This window comes from Lipotes vexillifer, unplaced genomic scaffold (genome assembly GCF_000442215.2).
Source record: "Lipotes vexillifer unplaced genomic scaffold, Lipotes_vexillifer_v1.1 scaffold623, whole genome shotgun sequence".
In the NCBI taxonomy this organism is placed as follows: domain Eukaryota; kingdom Metazoa; phylum Chordata; class Mammalia; order Artiodactyla; family Lipotidae; genus Lipotes; species Lipotes vexillifer.
Genome location: NW_006796847.1, coordinates 352,434 through 377,084, shown reverse-complemented (window position 1 = coordinate 377,084; position 24,651 = coordinate 352,434). Strand labels below are relative to the sequence as shown.

The 24,651-nt window shown below is 35.7% G+C and overlaps 1 protein-coding gene across 2 annotated transcripts in view; it reads right to left on the bottom strand.

Moving 5' to 3' along the window:
• The window catches only part of CRPPA (CDP-L-ribitol pyrophosphorylase A), a 327,109-nt gene that overhangs the window by 173,268 nt on the left and 129,190 nt on the right, over positions 1-24,651 (bottom strand). For both annotated transcript variants that reach the window (XM_007469029.1, XM_007469030.1), the window contains one exon: positions 6,104-6,201. In XM_007469029.1, coding sequence (XP_007469091.1) covers positions 6,104-6,201 — 98 coding nt within the window. The remainder of the gene's footprint in view (positions 1-6,103; positions 6,202-24,651) is intronic.

The window sequence follows — 24,651 nt, the reverse complement described above, 5'->3', positions numbered from 1 at the left end:
AAAACCCAAAAAAAAAAAAAAAAAAAAAAAAAAAAAAGAAATGATAGAATGTCACTTCTAAGATTAGGCTACAAAACTACTGGGCCTTCAATCCTGAGTGCCATGTGGTGAGGCAACCCTGTGGAGAAGCCTACGTGGCAAGGGATTGAGACCTGCCAACAACCACATATGTCTGAGAGCAGAATCTACCTCCACATCAAGTCTTCAGATTAGACTGTAAAGGACAGCCTATAGAGGACAGACAGCTTGACTGTAACCAAATGAAAGACCTTGACTCAAAGGAACCTGGCTAAGCTGTGCCTAGATTCTTAACTCACAGAAACTGAGACAGTAGATGTTTGTTACTTAAGGTCACTAAATTTGGGGGTAACTTGTTATGCAGCAAACACAGTACAATATATAATACAATGTCCCCTTTAGTAATAAGAAGTTGTGATCATTTATCCATTCATTTATTCAACATTCAATAAATGTCCCCCTTTTATCAAGACTGCATCATGCTTTGGGAAGACCTCACATGGGGCTGTATAGCCTCTCACAAAACACAAAAGAAGGGTACATAAACCAGACTTCAGGGGAAAAACAAACAGGAAAAGCTCCCTGGGGAAAATGACATCGTGGGTGAAGGCCCTGGAGGGAAGAAAGTACTATCACATTTGAGAAGCTGCAAAAAGTAGAGCTGGCCTGAAGAGTGCACAGATAGAGTGCAGGGCTGTTTGGCAAAGGTGCCGGTTAAGAAGACAGATTTTGGTGTTACATGAATCCAAGTTCATCTCCATGTCCCTGTTCTGCCCCTTCACAACAATGTTAACAAGAACCATTTAAACATCCCCTCTAGGGCTTCCCTGGTGGCTCAGTGGTTGAGAGTCCGCCTGCCGATGCAGGGGACACGGGTTCGTGCCCCGGTCCGGGAAGATTCCACATGCCGCGGAGCGGCTGGGCCCGTGAGCCATGGCCACTGGGCCTGCGCGTCCGGAGCCTGTGCTCCGCAGTGGGAGAGGCCACGACAGTGAGAGGCCCGCATACTGCAAAAAAAAACCCCCAAAACAACAACAACAAAAACATCCCCTCTATGCCTCAGTTCTTTCATCTGGAAAAAAAACGTTAACAGTACCCATTTCAAAAGGTTGTTAAGAGCACTTGCCATGGTACCTAGCATAAAATAAGTGCTGAAAACCATTGGCTGTTATTATTGTTGTTTTTGTTATTTTTATTAGTAATATTAGTCACGTGAGAGATCTTATGAGACATAGCAAGGAATTTTTATATTAATTTAGAAGCAGTGGAAAACCAAGAAACAGATTTGAATAGGGAATAACATGATAAACAATTTAGAACAATCATTCAAACAGCCCCATAGAGAATAAATCTAAGACGGGCAAGATTGAAGGCTGGAGGTCAATTAACAGGCTGCTGCAATAATCCAGACAACAGTTGGGGTGCCTAGGACAGTGGCAATGAAGATAAAAGGACACATATGAAGGATAATGAGAGGGAGAATTCAAATGTTTTGGAACTTGATTTGCTTTGGGAGTGAGATAGAGAATGAGTCAAACTTTACACGAGGTTTAGAGAATGAGGAAATGATATGCATTTTCAGAGACTGAAACCTTAGCAGATGGAGAAGGACTGGCTGAAGAAAGAATTTGTGAATGTGTGAAATATCGTCAACATCGTCGACATTTAAGGGACCTGTGACAGAATATACAGATCTGAAATGCAGGAAAATGAATAATTAAACACAGGGCTAGAGAATATTTTGTGTCCCTAGCAAAATGAAGGATATGTGAAGCCATCAGCATTTTTTTTAAAGAAGTCCCATTACCTATGTACAGAAATCTAAAAATCATCAATAGAATCTTGAATCCTGCAAAAGAAACTTAGAAGCAGCAGCCAAAAATGGAAAAAGATGAAAGAAAAGCAAGATGTTACAGAATCTACTGGATGAGACTCCTTCTAGAAAAAATAGTATCAGACAAGAGAGTCAAGTGGTGCAATAAATAAGGTAAGACTGATAAATGTCTTACGGATTTCCCATAGGAAGGTCACTGAGGACTTCACCGAGAGCAGCTCCTACGGAAGGCTGGGGCAGAAGTCAAAATGCAGTGGACTGAGGAATGAGAAGATAAATTATTTTAAAGAAGTTTGGCTACAGGGTAACCTTGGGTTTAGAACTGTTTCTTTGTTTTTGTTTTAATGGAAGGAACATGTATCTTTTCATGGGGGAGAGGGAAGGGGGGAAGAGAACCAGAGCTCAGGAGAGGAAATAGTCTCAATGAGAAGATGGCTATAGATGCAAGATTCTTTAAAGTTTGGGGCTTGGAAGATAGGAATGTTCCCATATTGGAGTATATAATTATACTCTGAAGTTAGAGATAAGACAATATTTAAGAGTGGAGGTAAAGATGGTGGGGTTAGACCAGTGGTTCTCAACCAGAGGGTGATTTTGTCCCCACTCCAGGCAACGTTTAGCAATGTCTGGAGACATTTTGTTTGCTACAACTAGGGGGTATAATACTGTCATCTAGTGTGTAGAAGACTGGGATGCTGCTAAACAGTGTCCAAGGCACAGGACAGTCCCTCACAATATCTAGTCCAAAATGCCAATAGTGCCAAGGTTAAGAAATCTGGGTTAGACATTTAAGGAGAGAGGAAAAGGTTTAAAATATCTACTGAGGAGAATGGGGAGCTCACAATGGAATCACGGTATGCTTGCTTTACAACAGTCAGGGCCCAGTGAAGAACGAAGACCAGTAATTTTAAAGTACAATGATCTACACTGTTGTATACTTTTCTCCAGCAGTGTTAAGACTGAATACAGGCTCAGAGAAGTGAAAAGTTAGACTGATAACATGAATGGGGTTTTACTAACTGGGTTTAATAGAAGGGCAAGGGAATTAAAGATACTGGTAAAAGATCCATGATCCACTGAAGTGATGGATCATGGTATTGAAGTAAAGTGTGAAACAAAAGGAAGCTGAAAGAGAGAAGACAGTGGGATTAGAGTGTCCTATAAAATTTAAATATGTGCAGTTAGAGTAATTTAGTATAAGATAAGGAAAGGTAAAATATTGTGGTCAGAAGTTAAGAAATAGCCTTAGTATTTATTTTTCAGCACCGTTAAGATAATGGCTATATCCAGACTGGGCCCAACAGGTAGGTAGATGAAGTGCACTGAAAACAACGGACACTGGAAATGAGAAGGACAGGACCTGAGAAGCTAAGGCACTGGAAAAAAAAATCACACAGTGCCAGTTACACACCATTCTTTGTATCCCTAAATTCCACATCATATCATTATTTAAACAATGATTTGAAAACATACATGGACCCAATGTATCATTGCAGCACTACATACAACAGCCAGGACATGAAAGCAACCGAAATATCCATCAACAGATGAATGGATTTAAAAGATGTCGTATATACATATATAATGGAATACTACTCAGCCATAAAAAAGAATGAAATAATGCCATTTGCAGCGACGTGGATGGACCTCAAAATTGTCATACTGAGTGAAGTACGTCAGACAGAGAAAGACAAATATCATATGATATCACTCACATGTGGAATCTTAAAAAATGGTACAAATGAACTTATTTACAAAACAGAAATAGAGTCACAGATGCAGAAAACGAACTTATAGTTACCAAGGAGGAAGGGGGGAGGGATAAATTGGGAGATTGGGACTGACATATACACACGACTATATATAAAATGGATAACTAATAAGGACCTATTGTATAGCACAGGGAACTCTACTCAATACTCTGTAATGGCCTATATGGGAAAAGAATCTAAAAAAAGAGTGGATATATGTATATGTATAACTGATTCGCTTTGCTGTACAGCAGAAAGTAACACAACATTGTAAATCAACTATACTCTAATAAAAATTAGAAAAAAACACATTAAACAATGAATAAACAAACTTCTCTCTTAAAACAGAGTTGGGAGACCAGAAGGGGGAGCCCTCACACCCTGCGACTACAGCTGAGCCCAACAAGAAGAAACAGTCTTCTCTCCTGGCAAGGACTCAGCAAATAGAAACCACAGGCTGTCTATTTACTCTAGCCCTCCCAACTTCCTTGCTCCTTCTATAAAAGTGTCCTTCCCTTGCTATGGGGGGACTTGCATGTGGCTCGTCATGGTTGCAGACCCCAAATTTCAATTGTCTGTTTATCCTGAAGAAACCTATCTTTGCTGAAGAAATATCTGGCAGTCTATTTGTTTTAGATCAATAATTACCAAACATATACAGGAAAAGTAGCAACAAAAAGAGACTATCATAATAATTGTAACAAAAAGGACTCTTTGTAGGATCTAACACTGGGAAGACCAAGGAATGAGTGACACAGGATGCATCAGTTGGGTGCTCAACAAGAGTGTAGAACCCAGCTCTCTAAACCTAGGGTTGATAGCCCAAGTCCCAGTAACACTCCTTCAGGATTCCATCTTACTGGCTTCTGCACTGAATGGATAAAGCATGAATGAAATTATCCAAGAGTAGAAGACTATTTTTCAGGCAAAACGTTGCCTCACGAGGTCAGACAATGCGAAGTTATGTACTCTTAAATATCCTGCAGGATGCAGCAGAGAAGTTAGGGCACAGAACTTAGGAACAGATTCTTAACAGGTGAATTTGAGATAGAAAGCAAAGAACACGGTGCTAAAACTTCCAGCAACAGAGGAGGAATACTCAGAAAGTCTACGAATAAAGGCAACTTGGAAAAGAAGATTGAAGTATAACCTTTACACCCAAGAGACAGCTGAGGTGGCTGACATTTCTTTCCAGCTTTAGACTGTTGCTCCAAATGCTACTGGTAGAATTTAGCACTGACTGCCATCAAAACGACCACGGGGAGCTTGCGAAAAACTGAAATTCCAGAACTTATCCCAGATGATTCACTAAATATTTACACATTCTAGGAATCTATGTATTTAACAGTTCATGTGTTTAACACAGGACTGAAATTTGGGAGCTCGTAGTATCTAGTACTTAATACTGTCACACCTTCATCTCAACTGATGAGTTGAGATGTTAATAGATGTCATTGTTAAGTCTCTTATAGTTCATATTCGTTGAAAACTTACGGCATGGCAGATGCTTTTCTAAGCACATTAAAATACATTTTTAAAGTTCAGTTGTCCCAACAACTTTACAGTGCAGATGTTATTGACATTTTCAATTTAAGATAAGGAAATCAGGCAATAAAACAGACATCTGAGCACTGGCAATCTGATACCAGAGCCTGTTCTCTTTACTGACTGTGCTATCATGATAGAACTAGCTTACTAAAATAAACTTTTTCCTTTTGCTTTCAACTAGAATTATGTATGTTGTTAAAAAGCCATGACATGTTGATCATAAACCCAGGCAGTTACACATTTTAATGAAAACAAGGAAACTGATGAAAACAATAAAACCACCTTGGCAAGCAAAACATTTCAAAGCACAAAACTGTCACAAAAATAATGGATGTCCTTAGGGGTAAAAGTAGTAAATAATTCCTACACACCTCTTCACACTCACGGCTACTTCTTGCACTTCCTTAACCCTAATATTAAATATGAGGTTAACCTGGACCTTGATCAGTTCCAAAAAGGGAGGCGGGGGCAAGAAACATCCATTCACTTCTTCAATATCATAATTGTGCTATCTTTTGCATATCTGTTTCTCACTTTTTCTTCTCTCTCTTCTTAATCTCTTTCTTTTCTTCATGTATTCAAAAAACTTTAGTAAGCATCTAGCATGTGCTGGGCACCGTGATTCTCAAGACAAGCGTCAACCTCACGCAGGGGATCATGTGCACCGGGGCGGGGTGCGGGGCTTTCTAAAGAAGTCACACTGATGCTGAATTTTAAAGGAGAAATAGAACTCGGAGAACGAAGGTGGGGAGGAAATCCAGAAGAGGAGTGGAGAAGGGGAACTAATTGTATTTCAAGTCAAAAGTGATGGCAAAACACAGGATTTCATTACAGCAAAATACGAAAATTAGCTTGAAAGTACTTTTATGCCTTCTCAAGGAAAGCACCTTTGTATGATAAAAATCTGTGGCAATCAAATGTATTTTATCAAACTGGATCTCTGAATACTTACATTTAATTCATTTTTTAGCATTTCTTTGAGACGATGACCTACGTGTTCTTCATCTTCTTTTGTGTCCATAACTACACAAATTTGTTGCGAAATTCTTTCTGAGATAAAAAAGAAAAATAATATTGTTTCAAACAGAATATGGAACAAAGCCCTAGTATGCTGAAACTTATACTAACCCGCTGTTCATAACTATTGAACAAGAATAGGGAGGTGTGGGCTTTAGGCCAAGTGGAGTGACTGGGACTGCACATAGATGTCCTGGACTCAAATGACCATCCAAGCCAGTAAATCTATATCTTTAACATTTTGTGGGTGGGTAAATAGGACATCATGTAAGCAACAGAAATAAGGATCTTTGGATATATTTGAAGAGAGTAACTGCAGGTGACAGCTACTTGGCTCAAGAATTCAATCCTTCCACATTTACAAGGAATCTCCCAGAATCTGATGGAATCCCATCTCCCAGGCAAATGCTCTGGTTAGGCCATAAGATGTCTCCTGCGTACAGCTCACTGTGCCACCTGGTGCCCGGGCTACGCACAGCATTTTCCTTGCCATTCCAGTCAATTCAATTAAATTCCTGCCTGTTTAACTATTATCACAAGTGAAAATAGTCAAAAATAGATTTTCTTCGAATTTGGAAGGCTTGAGATGATATAATTTAAAATCATAAGCTGTATGACATAGTGATATTCACCTTTGTAAACCCTGGATGCACTCTCCCCAAATACGTGCAGTCCTCCTTTACAGTAAACAGATCTAAAATACTAAGAAATAGCTATACTGCTGCCAGTTAAGAACACATTTCATGGTATTATGTCATGCATTTTTTTTTAAAGTCTAATTTTAAATAGGAGTCCCAAACCAAAAGTTAGTTTAACTTAGGACCTAGCTGCTTCTTACACTGGCAACTCCACATAAACAGGCTCTCTAGAAACACTATTCTAGTAATAGTTAATGATTCTTCAAAAAAAAAGCTGGGGAGAACCAAACTTTTTTTTCTTTTTCAATAAATCATAGCTGTTTTATTAATTCTAAGAGAGATTTTTGTTTTGTTTTGTTTTGTTTGGCCTCGCCACACGGCATGTGGGATCTTAGATTCCCAACCATGGATCAAACCCATGTCCCTGCATTGGAAGTGTGGAGGCATGGAGTCTTAACCACTGGACCACCAGGGAAGTCCAAAACATTTAAAATAATAATGTCACCAGTTAATGGTATTCCTGTTACTACCTACCTCCCACTTAACAATAATAGTATATGTTCCAAGAGCCATACCCGATATTCACACTATTTCTCATGATGACCCTGCAAACAATATTACTGTGAATCTATGTGACAGATTCAGGTTCCTACCAGCCTGAAAATGTCCATAATTTTAAGTTACACAAGTCTAATACAATTAAATATAATTAAGAACACAAATGGCTGGTACAGATATTAAGTGTTATGGAACATCACTGTGATTAGAAAGGTAAATTGGTTGACAAGATTAAATAAATCTTTATGCTAAAATGAGCTAGGAGCTCACTCTTGAAAGGTAAACTTTGCTTAGTAGAGCCAAGAGGCTTTGAAAGTGATTAAGAGAAACAAGATTTTTTAAAAATTTAATGTATGGGGGTAGAAAGAGTACAAGCATAAACTTATTGTGACAAGAGACAAGATAAGTACTCAAAAAATCACTGAATCATTTAGCAGTGAGCTATGAAGTGGTATACACTCGGTGAAGCCAGAACATGAAGGTCCCATGCTTTCCTGAATATCCAGAGTGTCCTGAAAGCTTTAGATGTAACTATAGTATGAGCAGTAGCTTTTGAAAACCAAGTTAATTCAAATGTATGTATTGTATTCTCTTAAATATTTGGAGAAATTTGGACTTTGTAATGTCCTAGCAAAAATCCAGTTACATTTCCAAATGCTTCTTTCACATACACCAAAAACATTACAATAAAAAACTTACTGTGTAAGTACAAAGTAATTTACTACATATATAATATGATGGCACCACAATAATTCTAATTTATAAAATAATGCATAAACAATACTTTTTAAAACAAAACACAACATATGCAGATTTCCCTTCCTTGTTTCATCATACATCCTTTATAGAATTCCAAGCTCTATCAAATGTAAATCAACAATAAATTAAAACTGACATTATCCCCCTCCAAAACTGAGATACAGTTAGCCCTTGAACATGGGTTTGAATTGCAAAGTGTCCACTTATAAACAGATTTTTTTCAATAGGAAATAGTACAGTGCTATACAATCCTCAGTTGGTTAAACCCACAGATAGGGAGGGCTGACTATAAACTGTATGTGGATTTTCAATTTTGTGAGGGTCAGTGCCTCTAACACCCATGTTGTCCAAAGATCAACTGTATACATAAAATGAAGTAACTCAAAATCAATTTGGCATTAACTTTTTGCCACGTGTCAGCTGTTCTAAATAGCTTTTTGTTCGGGAATCTTTGCATTACCATATAAATTTTACAATAAATTTGCACAAAATCACCTGCTATTTATTTATTTATTTACTTTTAAGTATTTTGGTCATGTGCGCGGCTTGAGGGATCTTAGTTCCCCTATTAAGGGATGGAACCGGGGCCCCCTGCAGTGGAAGCGCGGAGTCCTAACCACTGGACAGCCAGGCAAGTCCCTCACCTGCTTTTTAGACAAACATGACATCTTTAAAATCACGAGCCTTTCAACTATAAACATAATACATTCCTCTATTTATTGAGATCTTCCTTAATTTTTCTCAGTGTTTTACAGTCTCCAGTGTAGAGTCTTTGTGCAACTTTTGTTAAATTTCTAAAAAACATTATTGATGCTACTGTAAATAATATCTTTAGTTGCATTTTCTACTTGTTGATGTACAAAAATATCTTAAGATTTCTATACAGTCTTTGCATTTAGTAACTGCTAAATTCACTTACAAAATTCTAAGGGTTTACAAGTTATTTCAAATTTTTAATATATACAAACATGTCAATTGTGAACAAAATTTTATTTCCTTTGTTCCAAATCATAATTTTTTAATCTGATAATGCAACCTTTAGAATTTTGCTTCTATGTTCATGATAAAAATTAGCCTGTAATTTTACTCTTATAAGGTCCTTGTCAGAGGTTTACTAAACATTTACACTGCCTTCATGTAATGGGTTGGAAAGTTCTCTCTTTTTCTATTTTCTGAAGAAATGTGTATGACTGCTGTTATTTCTTCTTTTCAATGTTTTTGTAAAATTCACTGGTAAAAGCCAACTGTCTTTGTGGTAGCGTTTTTAATTAGATTCAGTATCTTAAATGGATGAACAACTTTTCCTAGTTGTATTTGCCTATGAATGTGTTCATTTAACCTAAATTTAAGTCTATTAGCATAAAGCTATGGACTGAATATTTCTGTTCCCCCAAAATTCATGTTGAAGCTTTAACCCCCAATGTGATGGTATTAGGAAGTAGGGTCCTTGGGAGGTAATTAGGTTTAGATGAGATCATGAAGTGAAGATCATCTCATAGGGTGAAGTCCACATGATGGGATTAGTGCCTTTATAAAAAGAGGAAAAGACACCAGAACCTTCCTCTCACATCTATGTGAGGATTCAGCAAGCAGGTAGCTGTCTGCAAGCCCAGAAGAGAGCCCTTATCTGGAAAATGAATCAGCTAGCACCTTTATCTTGGAATTCCCAACTTCCAGAACTGTGAGAAATAAATTCCTGTTGTTTAAGCCATCCAGTCTATGGTATTTCATTATGGCAGCCCAAGCTGACGAATAAAGTTGCTCACATCTCATTGCAATGTCTATAGGATCATCACTGATGCTTTTTTCATTTCTGATAATTATTTGAGCCTTCAATATTTTTCATGATCACTTTTGCCAAGCTTTTATCAATTTTATTAACATTTTCAAATAAAAGTTGTGTTGATTCTCTCTTATGCTTGTCTTCTAACTTATGAATGTTTAGTATTTTCTTCAATATCTTCTTCATTCTACTATCTATAGATTTAGTTCACTGTTCTAATTTCTTACAAAAGAAAAAAAATAGTGGGCTTTTGTGCTTTTCCTTTATTCTAATACAGTCAACCCTTGAACAATACAGTTCAAACTGTTCGAACAGTTCGAACTGCGAGAGTCCACTTACACCTGTTTTGTTCAATACGTACATAGTACAGTACTACATGAGTGTGATTGGTTAAATCTACAGATCCAAAACTCTGGACTCAGAAAGCCAACTGTAAAGCTATCCACAAATTTTACACTGTGAGGAAGGTCAGGTTCCAAACCCCATGTTGTTTAAGGATCAACATTTAAGGCTCTAAATTTTCCTCTAATAACAGCTTTATTTATACATCAAACATTGTGATATTTTTCAGTTTAAATTTTTTCATTTTCAATTTAAAAGATTTCATTCATTTTTTTCTCACCTTACACACCTCTAGTTTCCACTGTGATTTCTCATTTGACTCATGGATTATTAATTTTATTGTCCTTATTAGTCTGCTATTGTGCAAGAAGCTGCCATAAATTTAACAGATTAAAACACCCACTAAGTATCTCACAATTCTATAAGATAGAGAAGGAGAAAGCTAGAGAGAGAAAGAGCAAAAGACAGCATGAACATACACAAGAAGAAATGATAATGAGCTCACACATAAACAAATGATAGAGCAAATGGGGCAAAATGTAAAAAATCAGTGAACTGGTGATCTGGGTAAAAGACAGATGGAAGTTATATGTACTATTCTTCCCATCTTTGAAGTCTGAAAGAATATTAAAATAAAAAAATATTCTAACCCCCCAAGAAACAAATAAGATACAATTAAAAATAGATTTATATACACACACATACACACATATAAATAGTAGAGGACTTTAAAATTCATCTCTCTAAATTTTTAATTACATGAGGTGATGGATCTGTTACCTAACCTTATTTGTGATAATCATTTCACAATATATACATGTAACAAACCATCATATTGTACAACTTAAAATGTTTTACATCAATTATATATCAATAAAGCTGGATAAATTTATTAAAAAATTAATTCTGTTCATTAAAGATCAAGTGAGCAAAACATAAATAAGGACCTAGATTCAAGACAATGTAACATAATAATGAACAAAGTCAATCTTTTATCTTGGTTTCTGTACTGTCTGCTGACTTCTTGTAATTCCCAGTTACTTGTATTCCACAAGGAAGTCTGTGCCAGACTGGCCACTTTCTAATAGTGTCTACAGTCCATATCAATATCATTTAGCACCAACAATGATAAATTTTCTATCTGGCTAAGGTCATTTAAAGTCTAAACTAGGTTCAACGGGTTCTCAAACATGGCTGCACTTAAGAATCAACTCTCAGTATCTTTTTGTTTTGCCTTTATATTTTTAAAATACATATGCTTATAACTCACCCAACAAAATTCTCGCCTGTACTTTCTGAAGCTCCAAAAGTGATCCTAATATTCAGCCAGGTTGAAAACCTCTGCTCACTCACTGCACTGATTTTCTATAATGTGAGGTTTATAAAAGGTTTCTCTATCTTTAAAAAACATAAATCAGCTACGATAGCTGATTAATCCCATCAAAATGGTATAAGTCTTTTTGAGTATAATAATTTGGGGATAATTTTGTAGTTTTCTCTCATCTCCATATTGTGGCAACTGAAGGATGACGAATTTAGTGAGAAAAAAAAATGTGTTGGGTTACTCATTTCCCTTTGATATTTCAGTGTGAAATTTTTAAAGAAACCCAAACCCACCCAACTCCTACTCTGATCTGCATGGCTCACTGGAGTTTACAATTTAGACATTTCGTGCCCAATATTTTAAAGGCAATATTTTAAGAAAAAATGCAACGTTTATATTTCAATTATAAGTATGAGGCACTTCTTGGGTGTCCAATATTTGTTAAATTATTGAGGTAAATGCAATTTTTCAAAATCTTATACAAATTCTGTACCTGAGAATAGTATATTCATACTTTGACAGCATTTTACATGTATGAAACGAGATGAGAGACTAACAATTACTATGTAAAGCCAAATTTTCTATAAGGAGTTTATAAGTATCTAAAAGAAAAACAGGAGACATGGGAATAATAAAAGATACTACATGAGAATTAATGAAGATTGTATGAATTAATATGTGTAAAGTCATCCAGAATGCTTTGTACAAGTATATCCCCAATAAATATTCACAGAATAAATGCTATCATGGTCATATACATTCATTATGAATATAAGTTAAGATTCCTTTTATCTTACCAAAATACAACCCGTCTCTAATTCCAAATGATGGCTTTGTGGTCTTAACATTTCAGAGTTTGATAAACAATCCCTATCAACTTTGTCCCACTGCTTTTCAAGTTTCAAAGTTTCACCAAATATGCAGTAGTTTTATATAGTAATGGAATACACATCTTGAGTAATCAATAGTCCCCTGTTTTCATCACTTAAATCCTCTGAAGCTAAAATGGATACCTTCTAGCTCTAATCGTTCATATCTTAGTTTGTCCACTAGACCTAGGCTGAAACATCTTACATGATTTCTATTAATGAATCCACAAACATGCACTGACAGGCTTAACTGAAAATGTTGATGTACTTAAGATCTTCATCAAAAACAGGCATCTGCCATAACTGTACTTGTACCATGCAGATGGAGGGCCAAAATGGGAAAGAATGTAAGCTGTAGAAACAGGGCTCAAATAAATTGAACCTCCTCTCTTCCACAGTTATTCTAGTATCCCCCAACTCACGAAGATGGGAAAGAAGGCACATTATTTAAAATTCACTTTTTTCATGAACCACAAAACACTTTCCAATCATTAATATGATTAATCCTTATTATTTCTCAATGCAAAGTATTTAACAACTTCCTTGAGGTTAATGATGAAATCAAAAGAAAGAAGAAGTCTTTAGAATTCTTGATCTGCTGTTCTAACTATTAATAAAGCACTTCTTAGAAACATTTAGAGTTTAAAATAAAAACAATAGCACTGGGGAAAAACCATAAAGTCATTTCACTTCCTGGAATCACAAAAACTCTAACACAAGAATCTACTCTTTGTTCTCGCCCCAAAAAAGACCTAAGGATAAATTGGAAAAATGTTGAAATTAACTTTAAATCATACCTGACCAGTCAACTTGATGACTAATATTATTCTCTGAGTTTTAGTTTTCATACTACCCTCTCTTTTAAACAGCTTTTAAAAAATCTTTCTAAAAGGCACCTGTGTCACATGATGAAATATTTTGATACCTAAACCACTAGGGTACATCCCTCCCCTCAAAATCATTTTTAACAAGTACTCTGATTTACACTGAGTAACTTCATTTATATATCACATCTAGCGTCGCACAGCTCTCATAGTGACAACATAAAATTCAAACTGGAACATAACTTGGAAATCGACAAGTTAGAATTAAAAGCTGTTAAGCAATAATTAATAAGCTCAAAATTTTCAGTTAATACCTCATCCCCATGCATGACAACTTCTAAATGGTCAAAGAATATGTATGATTGCCAATAATTAATAATAATGCCAAAAATAAATAATATGCAACTTGATTTTACTTTATAGGCTATAATGATTAATTTTGTATGTGAACTTGCCTGGGATACAGGGTGCCCAGATATTTGCCCAAACATAATTTGGGTATTTGTCATGGTGTTTTTAGATGAGTTTAACATTTATATCTGTAAACTAAGTAAAGCAGATTGCTCTCTCTAATGTGGGTGGGCCTCATCCAATCATTTTAAGACCTGAATAAAAGAAAACGTTGAGCCTCCCCCAAGAGATGATTCTCCTGTATAACAGCCTTCAAACTGAAACATGGCTCTTCCTGATTCTACAGTAGTCTGCTGGCCTTTGGACTTGAACTGGGACATTGGCTTTGTAGAGTTTGGACTTGTCAGTCTTAATAATCTGTAATCATGTATGCCAATTCCTTATTGTGTATGTATATATCTCATTTGTTCTGTTTCTCTGGAGAACTCTAACTAATTCACTGGCAAAAAAATTTTAAGCATTCTTCAACAGATAACTCATAATTCTAAAGTCCTGACCAGAGGATTCCCACCTCCATATATTTTATACAGGGCAACATATAATCACCCACAACACGTTGGGCTTTACACCTCATTCTTCAGCCACCAAATAATACCACCTACAATTCCCTGGACACATCATGATCTTTGCAATAATGTTCAGGATCCCCCCGCCAGCAGTGCCATCACATTTCCTTGTCTAATTCTCCAATAAGGACTACATCAAGCACCATCTGCATTAGTAACGCTAGGCAAATGTTTTAGATGTATTTTGGTGAGAGGAGAAGAAAAAAGGAGGGAGGAACAGAACCAGCAGGAAGAATTTTGTGAAACTACAGTACCACCCCCCATCTCCAAACCCCCAATTCTGATACATAATGATATCTCTCTCAAACACATATAACCACACAACTAGGATTCTCCTTATATCCAGGTAATCACTGCATTGCTGAATTTGAACGTTCATGGGAAAAGGCCCCTCAGTGTAGTTTCAAAAGTGGAAAGAAATCCACATGTACTATGACCCTAGTAAGTCTATTGGCAAAGCAGACAGTACACACCAACAGAGCCATATCAGTTCCTTACAGCCAGCAATCATTCTGGTTGTCAGTGCATTCATTCTGATTATTTAGTACTCATGACATTCTATAATTATTGCTAATATTGCTTTGGCTTTTTACTGTGGTAGATACTTTCATACATCATTTCATTTAATCATCACAACAACCAAGGAGAGAAATTATTCTCCCCATTTTACAGATGAGTTAAGCGAGGCTATAAAGCCAGTAAATTGCCCAAGGTCATACTGCCATGAATTGTGAACTTTAAGCTTTCTAACTCAAGTCCATGTGAAGTTAGCGTCCTAAACGATATTCTTCCCTCTCATCCTGTTCTGCATTTTTATTTTACTTTCATTATAGTTTTTACATTGGATTATATTATCTATTTGTCTCTCTCTCCCACAAAATCATAAACTCCTAACTCTGTAACTTATAATTTCCCAACATTACCCCCAGGTTTTAGCATAGGGCACCAAGAAGGTATTGAACATTGATTAGTTTCCATCTCTGGGCTATGAGCATAACTAAAACACTGTTAGGGTATGAATTGTGTCCCCCTCAAAATGTGTATGTTGGAGCTCTAAACCCCAGTCTCTGAGAATGTGGCTGTATTTGAAGATAGACACTTTAAGAGCTAATCAAGTTAAAATGAAGACATTAGGGTGAGCTCTAATCCAACATGACTGGTGTCTTTATGAAAAGAAGAAATGTACACACAGACATGCACAGAGGGAAGACTCTGTGAAGACACAGGTAGAAGACGGCCATCCACAAGTCAGGCAGAAAAGCGTCAGAAAAATCCAACCCTGACAAAATCATGATCTTAGACTTCCAGCCTCCAGAATTGTGAGAAAATAAATTTCTGTTGTTTTGGCCACCCAGTTTTTGTACTCTGTTATGAACTAATATACAAATTCTCTTATCTAAAATTTGTTGAATAAAAATTAGCACTGTTGAATAAAAGACTATATCTCGTATCTCATTTTCTAGGAAAGGATGCAAAACAAATTTGTGAATGTAAGGAAGTAACTAGATATCTAGAAAGAGATCAGGAAATTATATCAGGAGAATCTAACTTCAGAGAAAGGAAATTAAAAAATGCAACAATTTTGCTTCAAAACAAATAACTTTAAATATAAAAACCTTCCTAACTTTGAAACAGCCAGGCTAAAATACTTATCTTAAATCTCTATTTTCTAGAAGAAAAAGTAAAAAATGTCAGCCTTAAAAAAATGCCTTCAATGCAACGTAACTGCAAGTTTTGTAGACTTAACATTTAAGAATCATATTCACTTTACTAGGTACACACATATTATTTTCTCTTCCATTTGAGAATATAGAGATATACATACATTTACTAGTTTCCATATGGAAAGAAGTAGAAAATATTTAATCATGCACATGAAGGTGACCTATGATTAAGAGAATTTTTTTGAAACATCTCAATTCATTTGCAGTATTCTGCTCAATACCAACACTAAAAATTATTTATTTAAAAGAGAGAAAAAAAAGGGAATTCTTGAAAAGTGGCATTGACAGCAAAGGAACAGTTTTTAATTTCTAAGAATCCCCATATAAAAACAAAATTGAATAGCAAAATCAAAAACTCATGGACAACATTTTCAATAAACTTAGATACAAAGGTTTCATCATAACCCTCATGATGCAGCCAAATGAAAACAAACCAACAACAATGATGCAAGACCTGAAATACTGGACTCTATCTGGGAACAAGTAGAGGGATCAGTAAAACAGAGTGTCCGACAGATTGGTTAACAGAAGAACCTTAAAGTATGCCAACAGCTAGTCACTGAAAATTTAAGAAGAGCAGCCCTAACTGGGGGAATTTTACCCACGAAAATAACTTTTTGTGGGGTTAATACAAGAGAACTTGGTTAGGTCTGAAGGAAAAGTGTACGTACTGTGAAAATTGACACACCACCTTCAGCACAGGGTCCAACTAAAAGAGAACTTGGAAGTGGAATCAAAATTACACAGGACGGGCTTCCCCGGTGGCGCAGTGGTTAAGAATCCGCCTGCCAATGCAGGGAACACGGGTTCGAGCCCTGGTCTGGGAAGATCCCACATGCCGTGGAGCAACTGAGCCCCTGCGCCACAACTACTGAAGCCCGCGCACCTAGAAGCCGTGCTCTGCAACAAGAGAAGCCACCGCAAAGAGAAGCCCACACACCACAATGAAGAGTAGCTCCCGCTCGTCGCCAGTAGAGAAAGCCTGCGCGCAGCAATGAAGACCCAATGCAGCCAAAGTCAAAAGAAAGAGAAGATCCATCTGAAAGTGTCATAGGAGAACAGAGCCAGAAAAATATTAGAATTGTGCTTCCACATTTGTGGACACCACAAGAAAGCAACAAAAGAGGGAGATCTTTGTGCTATCGTCAAAACTGTCTTCCTCTTCAAATTCAAGAAAATTAACTTCACATCCAAATGAATAATAGAAAAATATCAAAGCCAAACCCCACACAAAATTATTATAAGCAAAAAGACAATAAGGAGCAGAATAACACCTTTAGAAATAATGAGAACATGCCAGAAAGATGTGCCCATCAAACCAATTAAAACTGTAATCTATTTCAAAACAAGCTAAAAACCAGTGAGCTAATGAAACAACACATGAAACAACCATTTGATTTGGAATTTTAAAAACTCAAATTAGGTTGCAGAACTCAGAAAAGAGCTCAGAATAGAAGAAAAGATCATTTAAGAAATGAAGGCTATACTAGAAGTGACACACGTATAAAACTAACAAATAATACTTTAAGAGAAAAAGGTAAAAATAAATTTTTTAAAATAAACATTCAATATAAAGTAATAAATATTAAAGTTAGGTAAAGATGATCTAACATAAACATAATAGAAATCTATGAAGAAAAAAGAGACTACTAAAAATGATACACAAACACCCATACACACACAAGTACATCACATATCAATACCTGCAAATATTTACCAATAAAAATCAATACCAAGACATTTTCTAGCAAAATTACTAGACTTAAAAAAAAAATCATTCCTTTGGGCACATAGACAAAAAGAACAGAAACAGATAACAGAATAAAAATGAGATAATCTTTAGGACTTTATGTAAGAAAAATAGAGGAACATATTTAAGTTATGCCAGGGAAAAAATATGAGCCAAGGATTTTACATTCCACAAAACTAACTTTCAAGTATAAAGCACAAGCAGTTATCAACGTGAATTAAGTAAAGAGTTTCCCAGGAAACTTTCCTAAGAAATGTACCAGAGCTCAAGCTTCGGAAAACCAAAGTCTAGAGAGATGTGAACAAAATTATCGATGAATAGCATAAAACAGAGTTACTAGCAGAACTGCGACTAAATGAGAGCTAAAGTTAAAACAGGACAGTGTATAACAGCTATACAACCTGAAAACATACAGTGTAAACAAAAAAATGGAGTAGGAGAGTAAATGGGGACCGTATATGTAGGAAAAATTGTTTAAACTTTTATGGAAATAACATTGGTTTACAGCACTAATATTGACACTTTGAGACCTAGGGTGTGCACTGTTGAATAAAACGAACGAACATTTACAAAATATTCTAATTCTATTATTCCCTGTAGCTTTGAGGACCATGATTCTCAATGTGCGGGAAGTAAGATACAACTTAATACTGAACTGGAAGTACCATTATGAACTTATGAAGTATTTCCTCTTTATGAAACACACACACACAATAATTGGTAACTTTAGAGAATGATAATTCTTTTGCTTGAAAACAAAGAAAAATAATCAAGCATTTATTTTTGTCATATAAACTGTACCACTGGGTAAGTAAATAGTAGATGAGTAAAGTTTATTTATGAAAATACCTCAATACCTGAAAAGTAATTAATAGAATTCAAATATACATATCATGATTCTGAGCCACACACACAACCTCTTAACAATACAGGCATTGAGTATCAATGGCTGCTATCATCACAAAATTATGTAACCAGACATTAGGTGTCTCCTAACAAAAACCTCACACCATCTCTAGTCTTGAGAAAAAAGATGAAACTAAATCTGACCAAGCTTCTAGATCCAGCTGTGACTTTGTAGATGACAGAAAAACGTAAAGAACTGTACCATGCATAAATATGTACCCATCAAAATTCAAAAGAGAAGAAAAGCTACAAGTTACATGGCCTAAATTCAGCAAAAGACAAAGTGCAAGCAAAATAAAGGGATAAGGAACCTGCAGTTTGAGATTTTAAATGTCGTTTAAAAAAATTATCACAACCAAACTGCAGTGTTGGGGGATGCACATTTGAGGGATAAAGTTCAAAAGAAATATGAGGAGGAGATTGCTATAAAATCTGGTTAGCCACGACAAAATACAGGAAAGGGCTTCTGAGGTGCGTGGCAAAGTTCTCTTCATGGTCTGGGTGATGTTAGGCAAACATGTGCATTATTCTTTAACCTACAAATTAGTTTTAGATTTCAGTATCTGTGGGTTATTTGACAATAAAAAGTTTTACAAAATAAAAATTACCTGAGAGTACACTAGTCTTTTCATCTGTACTTCTATTCATTCAGAAAGTACCTTTATATATGATCAAGGGACAAAATTAGGTCTTCAGTATAGCACATAAGGATACAAAACGGTCTGTAACATGCTATTAAAGCAATCAGTAAACTTTTAAAAATTTAACTTAGAGGAAAACTACCAACAACATGAAAAACTAAGAGCAATGGTATTTTTATTTATAAGGCTCTATGCTTTAAGAGCTCAAAATATCTTAGGGAGTCCATTAAATTCTAATGAATCAATGCAATGTTACTAATAAATAGTTAGAAGATATTAGCCTCCCTTAAAGTAAAAAACAATTGAGGCCCAGAGTAACGTGGCCAAACCACTGGATTATTGCTCACTGAGTGACTGACAATTATTATTATTATGCTGTGTTATAAAAAGCATATATTAAATTCTAACCAAAATCTAGCCAGCAAAATCATAATGGCCTCATTAGAGATGATGATACAAATGACTCACCTGGGATTATACAGCTAGTAAACTCAGGAGCCAGGATTCAAACCGGGCAACCTGGTCTGGAGGGAAGGCCCTCAACCACTCCACATGCTAACAGAATCAGTAAAGAAGATAAGATACTTCCCCAATTCAACATCTTACCCAGGAGTTTCCCCACCTTTTTTTATTGGAGTAATACACGTCAAAAGACAGTCTCACAGCTTCATGGAGTAAAGAGAATTCTCCACAGGCTCTGGCATTCCCCTTTCCCAAACGTTAAGGCATAACAGAATGTAAGAGCAAATGACATCACTCTGGGGCGAAAATGAAATCTCCTTTTGTAGCTTTTAATGAAACAACTGGCAAACTTTCAGTACTTAATTACTTTCAGTACTTAAGTACTTAATATTTCATTGATTGAAACTTCCATTTTTCCTCTGTATAACTTCTCTGAAACAGGGATGGCATCATAGAATTGCTGCCCATCAGGGCCTTATAAAGATACACTTAACCTCTATTAGCATTCAGTAAAATTACCTTTTCGTGCATACGGCGGTCATTTCCATGATTGTAACATTACGGATTTGTGTAACGACCACCACAGTCATAATACAAAGCAGTTCAATCCTTCATGCCATTTTTTGTACTCACCCCCTCCCCAGCTCCCTGGCCTAAGCAACCTCTGATCTATTCCTTGTTACTACATTTCTGTCTCTCCAAGAATATCAATGCTAGTCAACTATACTGCAACATAAAATAAATTTTTTTTAATTTAAATAATAAAAAATAAAAAAAAATAAAACAGATAACCAACAAGGACCTACTGTATAGCACATGGAACTCTGCTCAATATTCTGTTATAACCTAAATGGGAAAAGAATTTGAAAAAGAATATATACATGTATATGTGTAACTGAATCACTCTGCTGTACACCTGAAACACAACATGGTTACTCAACTATGCTCTAAAATAAAATTAAAATATTTTTAAATCATATAAATGGAATCATTCAAAACATAACCTTTTGAGATCAGTTGAGATCTCAAACCTTTTGAGATCATTCAGTATGATTCCTCTGAGATTAAGTTATTTTGTATATGGACAATTCATATATATTCATTTGAGTTGCATGCCATTGTATAGATGTACCAGTTCACCAATTCATCCGCTGAAAGATATGTGGATTGTTCCATGCTTCTGATGATTATGAACAGAACTGCTATAAAGAGTTACATACAGTTTCCTGTGTGAAAGTAAGTTTTCCTTTCTCTAGGGTAAATGCATTGGAATGGGATGCTGGATCATACAGTAAATGTGTTTTTCTCGCTATAAGAACTGTCAACAGCATTTCAGTGTAGCTGTACCATTTTCATTGCCACCAACAATTGTGTAACATTTCCAGTTGTGTCTTCGTTTCTTTTTGCAGTCTCATGATAGGTTTATTAGTGTTATTAATCCTTTCAGGTAACCAGCTTTAGGTTTTTTGTCTCTGACATTTTGTTTCCAACTTCATTAATTTCTGCTCTTTATCATTTCCTTGCTACTGCTTGCTTTAGGGTTGCACTGCTCCTCTATTTCTAGTTCCTTAACACAGCAACTCAGATCACTGATTCAAGACCTTTCTTCATTTCTAATATAAGCATTTAGGTACTGTTTTAGCAGCATTCTACAAAGTGTGATGTCATTTTACTGAAGTTCAAAATATTCTAATTTATCTTGAGACTTTCTCTTGGACACAGTTGATTTAATGTTTATTTTCCAAGCGTGATAGTTTTTCTTTTACCTATCATCGATTTCTAGTTTGTTTCTATTATTGTCAGAGAACGTACTTTGCATGCTTTCAATTCCTCTAAATTTGTTAATATTTGTTTTATTACCCAGGGTACATTCTGTCTTGGAGAATGTTCTCGGTGCACATGAAAGGAATGTTTATTCTTCTACTGCTGGGTGGAAAGTTTTGTGTAAATTAGATCAAGTTAGTTGGTGGTACTCTTTACTCTTTCTATATCCTTGTTGATTTTCTATTGATTCCAGCAAATACCTAGAGAAATATTGCAGTTTCCAGCTATAATAGTTGATTTGTCTATTTTTCCCTTCATTTTGGTCAGTTCACACTAAGTATATTTTGAAGCTCTGCAGTTAAATGGATATACATTTAGAATTGTGTCTTTCTGGTGAATTTATCCTTTTATTATGTAAGGTATTTTTTATTACTTTGATATTAATATAGCCATCCAGTTTTCTTTTGATTAGTGAATACATGGTATGTGCTTTTACTTTTATTTACTTGTAACCTACCTTTAAAACATTATGTTGGAAGTAAACTCTTGTAGGCAGCATACAGTTGGGTCGAATCTTAATATCCATCCTAAAATCTTCATCTTTTAGTTGGTCTGCCGAAACCACTGACATTTAATGAAATTACTGATATATCTGGATTTAGGTCATCTATTTTATTATTTGTATTTTTGTTTTCTCCCTTTGTGTTCCTCTATTTCTCCCTTCTCTTCTGGTTTAAACTTGTTTTTAGTATTCGGTTTTATCTCTTGTGTTTCGGATCTAATCTCTTTGTATAGCTTTTTTAAGTGGTTGCTCTAGGGATTTCAATATTCATATTTAACCTTTTAGAGTCTACATAAAATATTTTACCACAGCAAGTAGAATGTAGAAACCTAACCATGGTATTATAGGTCCCTTTACCTTACTGCTTTTATGTTGCACTTAGTTATCTACAATACTGCAGCTGTCTCATACATAGAAAAACTCATCAGAAAATATTACCTTTGCTTTCAACCTATAAATAGTTTAAAAATGTAAAAAGAATTATGTGAGTCTATTCTATTTTTGATTCTGTTGCTCTTCCTTAATTCCTGATGTTCCTAGATTCCTTCTGGCATCATCTCCTTTGCATGAAAGGCTCTGTTGAGATATTCTTTTAGAGTACATCTTTTGGCAACAAAATTATCTTTTTTTTCCATTACCTGAAATTTTTATTTTACCTTTATTCCTGAAGTGTAATTTCTCTTTTTTCTTTTTTTTTGCTGGATATAGAATACTGAGTTAATAATATTCGTTTTTTTAGCACTTTAAAAATCGTATTCTACTTTATTCTGGTTCCCATGTTTTCTAATAAAAAATTTATATTCATTCAAATTATCGTTCCTTTATAAGCAATGCATCATTTCTCTCTGGTTACTTTCAAGATTTTTGTCTTAGTTTTCAGCAGTTTGCTTATGAAGTAAGTATCTGGATATGGACATCTTTGGGGTTATCATGGTGCAGTTACCTGAGCTTCTTGAATCTGCAGTTTTATGTCTTTTATCAAATTTGGGAAGTTTTTATTCATAGTTTCTTCAAATGTTTTTTTCTGTACTGAACTTTTTCCTCTGCTTCCAGGATTCAGATGACCTGCTGCATTCCCACAGATGATGAGTACTGTTAATTTTTTTCCCCATTTCTTTTCATTCTGTAGTTCAGAATGAAAAACTTCCAATGATATATTTTTAACTTCAGTGGCACTCTGCCATCTCCATTCTGTTATTAAGCCCATCCAGTAAGTTTTTTATTTTGGTTATCTTCTTTTTTTCAGTTTTAAGATTTTTGTTTGGTTCTTCTTTATTTTCTCTATGCCTTCGCTGAGACTTTTCATCTTTCAAGAGCATTTTCCCTTACTTGTTGAAGCATTTTTATAATCAGTGCTTTAAAGTATTTTTCAGAAAATTCCAACATCTGTGCCATCTCAGCATGGGTATCTATTAATTGTCCTTTCCCATGTGAGTTTAGATTTTCCTGACTCTTTGCATGTTAACTGACTTCAGATCATATCCTGTACATTTGAATAATATCCTCTCTCACCTCCAACCTCTCCCTGTACATTCCACTTCTTTAGTGCATCCCTTTTCATCACTCCTACCAGAAAGCTGGGATCCTATTTATCCCATTTTGCACATTTCCCATGACTGTACCTGGGTCCAAAGGTAAGCAACAGGAGAAATTAAGAACAGCAACAGTGGTCATCCCACCTCTTAGAATCATAGCAACTCTGATTAAGAGGAATGTTCACTTCTCTCAGAATTTTAGGCTTCTCTGGGCCCCCACTGATGCCATTGCCAATGCCACTATTGCCACATGATTGCTTGGGAATTAAAGCACTGAGAGAGAAAAGAAAAAAAGGGGAGATATCTTCACTTTCTGAACATTAGGAAATTCCTTTCCTGCTTCTCTGATCAGAATTAAGGGGCTTTTCTTGGAAGTCTGTCAACTACAATGCCCACTTCTGGACAATGGACCCAGGGCTGCATTGGACCCAGGTCAGGACATAACAGGGCCTGACATAATTCACTGCCAGTTAGGTAGTACTTCAAAATTGGGTCTTACTCATTAATCCACCTGTACTATTTACTTTGAAGCCTCAAACAGCTGTTCTATGTATTCTGTCCATATAGATTCATTCGCTAGGAGAAACAAGAGTGGAGTGAGCTTGCTCCATCTTACCCAGAACCAGAACTCAGCCTGTGTCTTTTTACATATGAACAAGTGTGATAAAAATATATGCCTAGGGGCTTCCCTGGTGGCGCAGTGGTTGAGAGTCCGTCTGCTGATGCAGGGCACAGGGGTTCGTGCCCCGGTCCGGGAAGACCCCGCATGCCGCGAAGCGGCTGGGCCCGTGGGCCATGGAAAAAAAAAAAAAAAAAAAAATATATGCCTAAATAAACATAAAAGAGCTCATTTAATAAATATGTTTATAAGTTTCTAAGTGAAAATAAAACATTACATTGTAGTTTAATTGCCAGCATTTTTCTTTTCTCAATGGTATAAAAATAACATTGCTTCTTACAAGCAATGGCACCTTAGAGTCAATGAAACATGGTAGAAATGAAGTACCTGGTTACATGCCTCCCATGACTCCCTAGGCACATAACAAGACCAAGTTGTGGTTGATA